Genomic DNA, 12,174 nt, shown 5'->3' with positions numbered 1-12,174 from the left:
ATGAGCATCTACTACAATTTGTCTGACAATATCGAGACTAACATAGTCTGGAAAATAGCTAAATACAACTAAAGGAAGATAAGAGGGAGAAGAGCAGGGTTGCGATCGCCAGGCAGCTACTTTGCTATCCGCGAGAAAAATCTGCAACCGGAATAGTCAACAGCCACTACCATGTCCAGATACACCAGGATTTGCACACAAGGTGCAGGGAGTAAAGACTGAGAAGTAGTGATGAGCAATAATGCAAGTAAAGTTCATATCACAAAAATTCAGTAAAATACAGCATGCTTTTAAAACCAGGGTTTGAATCAAATCAGCTCTTTTGCGAAGGTTTTTATGTCAGCCCCTCGGGCAACATCACTCATATACAGCCCCTCGGGCAAACCTCACAATCACTCATATACAGCCCCTCGGGTAGACCTCACCATCACTCATACCTCCCAGTCACTCGGCACTCGAACTCAGTAGGTACCTGCACTCACTGGGGGTGTGTACAGACTCCGGAGGGGCTCCTTCAGCCCAAGCGCTATATCAAACCAATCATGGCATCAATCAATGAGGCCCTCGGCCTATATCAAACATGTTGCGTTATGCAGCCCGATCCCATAAATATCCTCACAAATCAGGCCCTTGGCCTCACTCAGTCATAAACCTCTCCAGTCTATCGGGCTCTCAGAAAATAACGTATTCAGCCCAAACAACATTTATATGATGCATCAAAATAGAGTAATAGAGACTGAGTAATGCTGTAAATATGTATAAACATGACTGAGTGTAGATTTTCAATCAAACATAATGAGAGGATAGCAAGAAAAGACCTCTAAGGGTCCAAACAACACAGGCATAAGGCCTAAACATGGCATCCAACATGATTTCTAGAAATTCTTTCTAAAACACATAAGAATCATATAGTTTCAACAAAATATTCAACTTCACAGTTGATACGGGACGGACCAAGCCACAATCCCCAACAGTGCACGCCCACACGCCCGTCACCTAGCATGTGCGCCACCTCCAAATAGTGAAATGATACAAAATTTCGGGGTTTCATACCCTCAGGACCAAATTTACAATTGTTACTTACCTCAATCCGAGCAAATCTCTACTCTGTAATGCCCTTGCCTCTCGAATCGGCCTCCAAACGTCCTGAATCTAGCCACAAGCAATACAATACGATCAATATAGGCTAAAGGAATCAATTCCACAAATAAAATACCAAATTAGACTCAAAACCCGAAATTGGCTCACACACGGCCGTTGGGCCGACGTCTCAAAATCCGAAAAAAATCTCAAAATCAAAAATCCCCCTTCACTCATGAGTCTAACCATACCAAATTTATCAAAATCCGACATCAAATGGCCATTCAATTCCCCCAAATTAACTCTCCAAATCCCTAGCCTCAAACCCCCAAATTTCACCTCAAAAACTCACCAACTAGGTGTAACATCAGTGGGGAAATGTAATCAATGAAGAAAAATGGACACAAGGATCTTACCTCAAGAATTCCCCTTGAAATACACTCTCAAAATCACTAAAATCCAAGCTCAAAATGTTAGAAATGGTGAAAAATCTCGAAACCTCGTATTTATAAGTTCTGCCCAGGTCTTCCGCAACTGCGGCCCAAATCCCATTTCTGTAGTCCCGCTTTTGCAGTTGAAAGTTCGCTTCTGTGAAAATCACTAACTTCTCCAGCTACCGCACCTGTGCACTCCTTTCCGCTTCTGCGAAAGCGCTTCTGTGCAATACGTCTGCATCTATGGCCTCGCAAGTGCGGAAAGAACCTCGCACCTGCGGCCACTGTTAAGCCTCATCCTTTTCGCTTCTGCAAGCTCCTTCCCACTTCTGCGGGCTCGCACCTGCGGTTCCCACTCCGCAGGTGCGATTACTACAGCAGCAGCAAAACTTCAGTTGCTTCCTCAACTTACTTCCAAGTCCGTTAACCATATGAATTCAACCCGAGGCCCTCGAGACCTCAACCAAACATACCAACAAGTCTTATAACCCAATACGAACTCAGTCGAACCCCTAAATCTCTTCAAACAACGTCAAAAACACAAATTCCACATGGATTCAAGCCCAATGAACTTTGAAATTTCCAAATTCTACAAACGACGTTGAAACCTATCAAATCACATCCGATTGACCTCAAAGTTTGCACACAAGTCATAAATGACACCACGAACCTACTCCAACTTCCGAAATTCCATTCTGACCCCGATATCAAATTTTTCCACTGCCGACCGAAATCGCCAAATTTCCAAATTTCGCGAATTCAAGCCTAATTTCACTATGGACCTCCAAATCACACTCCGAACGCGCTCCTAAATCCAAAATCACCGAACGGAGCTAACAAAACCATAAAAATTCAAATCCGAGGTCGTTTACACATAAGTCAATATCCAGTTGACTTTTCTAACTTAAGCTTCTACTTTAGAGTCTAAGTGTCTCAATCCACTCTGAAACCACCCCGGACCCGAACCAACTAACCCGATATATCATAATATAGCTGAAAAGCACAAAAGGAAGAAGAAATGGGGAAAACGGGCTATAACTCTTAAAACGACCGGCCGGACCGTTACATCATCCCCCTCTTAAACAACCGTTCTTCCTCGAACGGGTCTAGAAACATACCTGGAGTCTCAAATAGGTATGGATATCTGCTCCGCATCTCCCGCTCGGTCTCCCAGGTGGCCTCCTCCACAGGCTGACCCCTCCACTGCACTTTTACTGACGTTATATCCTTTGAACTCAACTTCTGAATCTACCGATCCAAAATGGCCACCGGCTCCACATTATAAGTCATATCACCCTCAAACTGAACTGTGCTGAAGTCCAAAACATGGGATGGATCGCCAACATACTTCCGGAGCATGGAAACATTAAACACTGGATGCACACTCGACAAGCTGGGTGGCAAGGCAAGCTTATAGGCCACCTCCCCTATCCTATGAAGCACCTCAAAAGGCCTAATAAACCGGGGGCTCAACTTGCCCCTCTTCCTAAACCTCACAACACCCTTCATGGGTGATACCTTCAGCTAAACCTTCTCCCCAACCATAAAAGACACATCACGGACCTTCCTGTCTGCGTAGCTCTTCTGCCTACACTACGTCGTGCGAAGCCGCTCCTGAATCAATTTCACCTTATCTAATGCATCCTCGACCAAGTTTGTACCCAAGAGCCTAGACTCACCCGGCTCAAACCATCCTACTGGAGATCTACACCTCCTCCCATATAAAGCCTCGTACGGAGCCATCTGAATGCTCGATTGATAACTATTGTTATATGCAAACTCTTCGAGCGGTAGAAACTGATCCCATAAACCCCCAAAGTCAATGACACAAGCGCGTAACATGTCCTCCAATATCTGAATGATGCGCACAGACTGGCCATCCATCTGAGGATGTAAAGTTGTGCTCAACTCAACCTAAGTACCCAACTCTCGCTGCACGGCCCTCCAAAACTGCGATGTAATCTGAGTGCCCATATCTGAAATAATGGAAACTAGGACACCATGCAGGCGAACAATCTCTCGGATGTAAATCTTAGCCAACCGCTCCGAAGAGTAAATAGTTCCAACTACAATGAAGTGCACGGACTTGGTTAGCCGATCCACAATAAACCAAATAGCATCGAACTTTCTCGAAGTCCGTAGGAGCCCAAGTACGAAGTCCATGGTGATCCGATCCCACTTTCACTCTGGGATCTCTAACCTCTGAAGCAAGCCACCCAGTCCCTTATGTTCATATTTAACCTACTGACAGTTGATCCACAAACCCAACTATATCCTTCTTCATCCGCCTCCACCAATAGTGTTGTCTCAAATCCTGGTACATCTTCGCGGCACCCGGATGGATGGAATACCGTGAGCTGTGGGCCTCCTCAAGAATCAACTACGCCATCATCACCAATAGTCACATCTCTGGCATCACCTCGCTGAACCCTATCCTGGAGAACAAGCAGGTGGGGGTCATCATGCCGACGCTCCCTGATACGGTCATAAAGAGAAGACCTGGGGACCACGCAAGCCAACACCTGACTCGACTCCGAAATATCCAATCTCACAAACTGGCCCACTAAGGCCTGAACATCCAATCCCAAAGGTCACTCTGCTGCTAAAAGATTTGCCAAACTCCCCAAACTCTCCGCCCGGAGACTCAAAGCATCGGCTACCATATTGGCCTTCCCTGAAGGGTCAAAATAGTGATATCATAGTCTTTAAGAAGTTCTAACCATCTTCGTTGACGCAAATTAAGATCCTTCTGCTTAAATAAATGCTGCAGACTCCAGTGATCAGTATAGATCTCACAATGAACCCCATATAAATAATGACGCCAAATCGTCAAGGCGTGAATAATGGCTGCTAACTCAAGATCATGGACAGGATAGCTCTTTTCATGGGTCTTCAACTGGCGCGAGGCATTGGCAATCACCCTACCGTCCTGCATCAGAACACATCCAATGCATATACTCGAGGCATCACAATACACGGTGTGAGAACCTGAAGCTGATGGCAGAATCAACACTGGAGCTGTGGTCAAAGCAGTCTTGAGCTTCTAAAAGCTCTCCTCACACTCATCCGACCACCTAAATGGAGCACCCTTTTGAGTCAATTTGGTCAAGGGCTATGCAATAGATGAAATTCCCTCCACAAAGTGACGGTAATAGCTCTCTAAACCAAGGAAGCTCCTAATCTACGCGGCTGAGGATGGTCTAGGCCAACTCTGCACCGCCTCTATCTTCTTCGGATCCACCTGAATACCCTCATTAGAGACCATGTGCCCCAAGAATGCTACTGAACCGACCCAGAACTCACACTTGGAGAACTTTGCATAAAGCTTCTCCTCCATCAATCTCTATAATACAATCCTCAGATGCTGAGCATGCTCCTCCTGGCTACGAGAGTACACCGGGATGTCATCAATGAATACAATAATGAATGACTCCAAATAAGGATGGAATACACTATTCATCAAATGCATGGACGCTGCTGGGGCACTGGTCAACCTAAAAGACATCACCAAGAACTTAAAATGGACATGACGGGTCCTGAAAGCCGTCTTAAAAATATTCGAATCCCGAATCTTCAGCTGGTGATACTCGGACTTCAAATCAATCTTGGAGAACACACTTGCTCCCTGAAGCTAGTCAAATAAATCATTAATACGAGGTAAAGGATACTTGTTCTTGACTGTGACCTTGTTCAACTACTTGTAATCAATGCACATCCTTATGGAACCATCCTTCTTCTTTACAAATAGAAATAGTGCACCCCAAGGTGACACACTAGGCTGAATAAACCCCTTATCAAGGAGTTCTTGAAGTTGTTCCTTCAACTCCTTCAACTTCGCCGGTTCCACACGATACAGTGGAATAGAAATGGGATGAGTGACTAGCACCAAATCAATACCAAAGTCAATATCCCTGTCAGGCGGCATGCCCAGCAGGTCTGCAGAAAACACATCCGGAAAATCATGTACCACCGGAATAGAATCAATGGCAGGAGTCTCTGCACTAACATCCCTCATAAACGCCAAATAAGATAGGCAAACCTTCTCAACCATACGCTGAGCCTTCAAATATGAAATTACCCTTCTAGGTACATAATCTATTGAACCGCTCCACTCAACCCTCGAAAACCTCGGCGTCACCAACGTCACAGTCATAGCGTGACAATCTAGAATAGCATGACATGGAGATAAGTAATCCATACCCAATATCACATCAAAGTCAACCATACTGAGCAGCAAAAGGTCCACTCGGGTCTCCAGACCCCTAATAGACACCACACATGACCGATATACGTAGTCCACAACAATATTATCACCTAACAGAGTAGATACATGAACAGATGAAACTAAAGACTCACGAGGCATATCCAGAAAATGAGCGAAATACAAGGAAACATATGAATAAGTGGAACCAGGGTCAAATAATACAGAGGCATCTCTGTGACAAACTAAGACAATACATGTAATCACAACATCTAAATCAATAGCATCTGGTCTGGCATAGAAATGAGCCTGACCACCACCTGATCGACCTCCCCCTCTAGGGCGACCCCTAGCTGACTGACCTCCAACCCTAGTTGGCTGGGCGAGTGGTGAAATAACTGGTGCTGAAGTCGATGGCTGACTCCTATTCTGAGGCGGACCCCCATGATGACGAGGACACTGCCTCCACATATGCCCAAACTCCCCACACTCCAAACAACTCCCTGGTATTAGTGGCGGGGACTGAAGGGAGCCCCGAGCACCGGGATAACTGGTAGAAGAACCTGGTATGGAGGAGCCCTGAACTGATGGAGCACGGGACGAACTCTAGGCTGGGAGGGCACTAAGTGATAAGTGGCCCTGATGAGAACTGTGAGAACCATGGCCCGATGATGCACTATGGTGAACTGGGCGAGCTGACTGAGCATGCCTGAATGGACGACCTCTGCCGTGCTGGAACTGACCCCCATGAGGAGCACCACTAAATCCATCATGACCACGAGGCCTCTTGCTGAGCCGCTGTAACCGGCTGGGCTGGTGGTGCACCCGGTGTCTGGAGTCCCTTAACAACCTGCTCGGGTGTGTGAGCAGCGGGAATCTGAGTGCCTCCCCCGGCCTGAGAAGTGGCTGCGGCCGTCAAGATAGAGACCGCCTAAGCAAGGCCGGTACACGCTGCCAGAATCTGAGCTAGGGCCTCCTGAAGACCTGGAATCACAATAGGCACAGGTTGTGCCTAAGGTGGTGCATCAACAACTGGAATCTGATCCTAATCTGGGGCAACTGGGGGGTCTGCAGGTACTGCCCCAGCTGCTGTGCGGGCTGAACCTCTACCCCTACCTTGGCCTCTACCGCGACCTCGGCCTCTCGTGGCCCTGGCTGGTGGTACTGGTGGCTGTCCATCCTGACCAGTAGAATGAGTCCTCACCATCGGTGAGAGAATGAAACAATAAAAGTTTAGTTACTATAATCAAAAGATTCGCACGACAAGAATTCAAGAATGTGAGATTTCCTAAAGTTCTACAGCCTCTCGAAGATAAGTACAGACGTCTCTTTTTCGATCCGCAAGACTCTACTAAACCCGCTCATGACTCGTGAGACCTATGCAACCTAGGCTCTAATACCAACTTGTCACGGCCCAAAGTAATGATGTCGTGATGGCGCCTATCGTGGAACTAGGCAAGCCGACTCATTTCCAAAACAAACCAATATTTTCATTTCAAAGATAATTTCAAGGCTATTTAACATAAAAACCTTCGTAAAGGATTTCAAATCAAAACAAAAATAAAATGCGAAAAAGAAAACCCCGACATCGGGGTGTCACTAGTCATGAGCATCTACTACAATTTTTCTGACAATATCTAGACTAACATAGTCTGAAAAATAGCTAAATACAACTAAAGGAAGATAAGAGGGAGAAGAGCAGGGCTGCGATCGCCAGGAAGCTACCTTGCTATCCGCGAGAAAAATCTACAACCGGAATAGTCAACAGCTGCTACCATATCCAAATACACCAGGATCTGCACACAAGGTGCAGGGAGTAACGTGAGTACGCCAACTCAGTAAGTAACAACATTAAATAAAGATTTAGAAGTAGTGACGGGCAATAATGTAAGTAAAGTTCATATCACAAAAATTCAGTAAAATACATCATGCTTTTAAAACCAGGGTTTGAATCAAATAAGCTCTTTTAAATCCAGTTCCAGTAAAATTATTTAAAGACATCTTTCAACAATTTTCAAACCAAGGCTCAATGCAAAGGTGAGCAAAAATAATGAAATCATAATCAGCCCCTCGGGCAACATCACTTATATACAGCTGATATTAGGCTATATTTATGCAATTTAGACATTATTTACACTCTAATTTAGCCGCACTTTATTGATATTTGAATGCTAAAAGAAAACAAAATGCTCTAATTAAGAATTTGATGTATTGCAGGAGCTACTCGGAGCTAGGAGGGAGCTAACGAGTGTTTTGGAGTCAACATGGAGTGTGAAAGGCCAATTGAAGGATAGCCCAGTCGAAAAGGAGCGAGAAAAGCAAGCGAGACGACCCCTCTAGGTGCGCGGCCGCGAACTGGGCAGTGAATTGGCCCGCAAACTCAAGGCAGTGAGGAAGTGAAAATCTGTAGCCGGATCCGCGGTCGAAAGCCAAACACGCAGGGTTAATTATGTAATTTCCTAGGTGACTAACCTAAACCTATATGAAGCCTAAACTCGCCCAGAAGTCAGATATAGCTGGTTTTAGAAGATTTTAGAGGCAAGAATTAGGGAGAGAAGACATATAATTTCCTAAGAGTTTTCATCATCTTCTTCATACTTCTATTTGTTGATTATGAATTATTTTAGTGATTTATTTTCCATTAGTATGAGTAGCTAAATCTATTATCTAGGGTTGATGGAAATAATTGTTGGATGAAGTCTTGACACTATTTTGTTATAATTGAGCCGCGTTTGTTCTATGATTGTTCAACTACGTATTGTATTGTGGTTAATTGAAAGGGCCCTTGATTAATCGTGTCTAGTTGCCTTGTGTTGATTGAGAAAGAACACTTGGTTAGATTGTTGTTGAACAACACCACTTTTGGGTAAGTTAAGAGATTAATTACTTGAATTTAAAAGTGTGGTTAGAAACAACGAAGCTTTGGTGGGATAATTCTGAGTTGCATAAATTGTTAACTAGAGTAGTTTGTGAGAATGCTTCTAGTAAATTATCGTAATTGATCGAGAGATAATTACGGTAGCCCGAAACTCATAATCCTCATAGAGTACTACGGCGAGATTATAGCTAAAGAGTTAAAAAGTAATCCAAAAATTGAGGAAATCAATAGCCCTAGATCCTTTTACCCTTGAATTCAATTTTAGTCTTGATTATTGCTAATTGTATTATCATTTTTCCTTAACTAAATAAATTCCACTGATTATTCATAAAACTCTTGCATCCGAAAGTTGTCTGAGCTTATCATTAGCATTATTTAAAGTTGTAGTAAATAGGTTAGTTCCCAGTGGGATTAGACTCCGGACTTGAACCGGGTTATATTTGCAGTGACCGGTTAGTCCTCTTTACAAGGCATAGTTGAGCGTGATCAAATTTTTGCACCGTTGCTGGGGAACTAATGGTGTTATTTATTACAACTGGAAGAATTGCTAGGATTCTTAGTTTAGATCAATTTCTTACGGTGTTTAAATTTTTCCATTGAAATTCTCATGTTTGAATTCTCCTGTGACTCAGGTGTATGCCTAGAAGCTCTTCGAGGACTGGTGAACTTTTTGAAGGACTCCCAGACCCCGAGAAAGCATTTAGGGCATTAAATCGAGCCAACAAGAAGAACAAACAGTTACAACAAAAACACACACTCGAAATTGAAATGGACAACGTGGACGATGTCAACGAAAATAATAGGAATAATCGGGTTGACCCAAACAACGGAGTGGAGGCACCTCTTGTGCTAGAAGTTGCTCTTTATGATTGGGCATAACCAACTGCTGATAACCTAGCCACCGCCATTGTTGTACCTTAGATACAAGCGGAGACATTCCAGATCACCAACAACATGCTGCATCTGTTGCACAATAAGGGACTGTTCTCCGGGTCATACATTGAAGACCCACAACAACAAGCTATTATTATTTACATTCTCTGTGACTGGAGAGGCTCAAAATTGGCTGAATTCACTCCCAATAAACTCCATTGCCACTTGGGAAGAATTAGTCAAACAGTTCTTAAACAAGTTTTATCCTCCCAACAAGACTACAAGGCAGATTGATGAGATATTGTAGTTCAGGCAGAAACCAACTAAGACCTTGCAAGAAACCTGGGAGAGGTTCAAGGGTATGCTAGTGAAGTGTCCACACCATGGAATTCCATATCAGATGTCAGGACAGAGATTCTACATGGGTTTAGCAGACAGTTTGAATGCCAATGTAGATGCTTTAGCTGGGGGTGCATTTTTGAGCAAGACATTCATAGAGTGCAAGATTCTTCTTGACAAGATGGCTCAAAATTCAGGTTGGATGGCAAGAGGTACAACACTTACACCAATATTTCATTCTGTTGCTCTTGACCCAAACAATTCCCATGCAGAGAACATAGCCACTCTCATGACTCAGATGAGCATACTGACAAAGAAAATTGATGAGATGGGTACAAAGCAAGTGCACATTGTTGATACAACAAATGGAGGATTGTGAACTCCTTGCATAAACCAGTCATATGTGTGCTCGTGGAGTGGAGAGAATGACAACCAGGGCTTCAAAGAAAACATGAATTATGTCAATAATTTTGGAGGTCAGAGGCAAGGTGGGCAACAATGGGGACCAGCACCAAACTAGTAGTACAGCCCCAACCTGCCACAACACAACCCCAATTCTGAAGGCGCACGACCACAACGTCAAGTTGTGCCTTATCAAAGGCAGCAAGGCTATAATTAGCAGCACCAGCAACAATTGGCCTACCAACCACCTCATCAACAATAGGACAACAACATGGTAGAAATCAGGGGTATGCTGCAACAACTCATTGGAACAAATGGTAAGATGCAAGAAAAATTAGCAGCACATGATTCAGCAATCAAAGGCATTGAAACTCAATGGGACAGTTGTCTATGGACTTGAACAATATCCCCAAGGAACATTGCCTGCAGATACAAATATTAACCCAAAGGAGCAAAACCCAAATCAGCTAATGGCAGTGAGTCTCAGGAATGGAAGAGATTTAGACAGAGAGCAAGCAGTTGTTCAATCTAGGAGAGAGACTATGCTGACTACTCCAGTTACATTAGAGGCAAATGGGTCAGCAGAACTCACCGAGGTGGTAGTTGAACAAGCATAGGTTGACAAGGGTAAGGTGAAGGAAGGTGAACAAGTCTCAGAACAGGTGGCACCTCTTGTGCCAGACGCTTCCAACAAAGAAAATACATCGAGTAGTGGACAGAGGTTGACTCTTGCACCATTCCCTAAAAGATTGGCAAAACAAAAGAAAGATGATCAATATAGGAAATTCATGGAAATGCTTTGACAGATTCAATTGAATATTCCATTGATGGATACTTTGAGCGAAATGCCAAGGTATGCAAAAATGATGAAGGACCTGATGTCACGGAAATTTGACTTCCAGGACCTGTCCAATGTAACTCTGACACAGACCTGCAGCGCGGTAGTGACAAGACCTATGGCCCAAAAGGTGTCTGATCCAGGTAGCTTCACTATCCCATGCACTATTGGGAGTTATGCTTTTGCTAAAGCATTGTGTGACTTGGGAGCCCGCATAAACTTGATGCCCTTGGCAATCTATACAAAACTAGGCATTGGCAGAGCTAGACCGACCTCAATGTTGCTGCATATGGTTGATCGCACAGTCAAAATACCGACAAGCATTCTTGATGATGTGCTTGTGCAAGTGGGGAAATTTGTATTTCCTACAGACTTTGTTATTCTTGACTGTCAGGTGGATGAAGAGATACCCATCATTCTGGGAAGGCCACTCTTAGCCACTGGGAGAGCATTAATTGATTGTGAGACTGGAGAGTTGAAAATGTGGTTGAACAATGAAGAAATAATATTCAACGTTCAACAATCCATGAGGAGACCTAGTGAATTTGCAAACTGCACACTAGTGGAGGTTGTGGATGTGATACTGCAAGAAGAGGATGAGACCCTTAATGTCAAGGATCCACTAGAAGCCTGCTTGATGAATTTGGAAGATATGGACGGTGAAGGGTTGGCAGAGTGGGTCATGGCTCTCGAAGGTCAAGGATTCTGGAAAAGGGAACCTCAGTTCGAGCTCCTACGCTTAGAAGAGAGAGCAATACCACCTGCAAAACCATCAATAGAGGAGCCACCATAGCTGGACATGAAACCCCTTCTAGCCCACCTCAGGTATGCTTTCTTGGGGCCTAATTCTACTTTGCCTGTTATTATATCATTTGGTTTGCTAGCTGTGAAGGTAGAGAAACTATTGCAGGTATTTCAAGAATGTAAGACTGCCATTGGTTGGACCATGGCAGACATAAAGGGTATCAGCCCAGCCTTTTGCATGCATAAAATTCTTCTGGAAGAGGGGCACAAACCTTCCGGGGAGCATCAACGACGGCTGAACCCGAATATGAAGGAAGTAGTAAAGAAGGAAGTGATCAAGTGGCTGGATACAGGTATCATCTTCCCCATCTCTGACAGCAATTGG

The 12,174-nt window shown here is 44.2% G+C and overlaps 1 protein-coding gene across 1 annotated transcript; it reads left to right on the top strand.

Moving 5' to 3' along the window:
* The first annotated feature begins 10,551 nt into the window (after positions 1 to 10,551).
* Positions 10,552 to 11,838, top strand: LOC138898487 (uncharacterized). The gene is made up of 2 exons (XM_070184556.1): positions 10,552 to 10,803; positions 11,014 to 11,838. The coding sequence occupies exons 1-2, from the start codon at positions 10,552 to 10,554 to the stop codon at positions 11,836 to 11,838; spliced, it is 1,077 nt and encodes a 358-aa protein (XP_070040657.1).
* The last annotated feature ends 336 nt before the right edge of the window (positions 11,839 to 12,174 follow it).

This window comes from Nicotiana tomentosiformis, chromosome 9 (genome assembly GCF_000390325.3).
Source record: "Nicotiana tomentosiformis chromosome 9, ASM39032v3, whole genome shotgun sequence".
NCBI classification, from domain to species: Eukaryota; Viridiplantae; Streptophyta; class Magnoliopsida; order Solanales; family Solanaceae; genus Nicotiana; species Nicotiana tomentosiformis.
Note: the sequence above shows the minus strand (reverse complement) of the source record. Positions and strands in the feature narration are given on the sequence as shown.

Bases quoted from the DNA above. Each gene is read 5' to 3' on its own strand.
- LOC138898487 (XM_070184556.1), top strand. From the start codon at position 10,552: ATGATTCAGCAATCAAAGGCATTGAAACTCAATGGGACAGTTGTCTAT. The intron at 10,804-11,013 runs GTGGTAGTTGAA...ATGCTTTGACAG, and splicing joins GGTCAGCAGAACTCACCGAG to ATTCAATTGAATATTCCATT.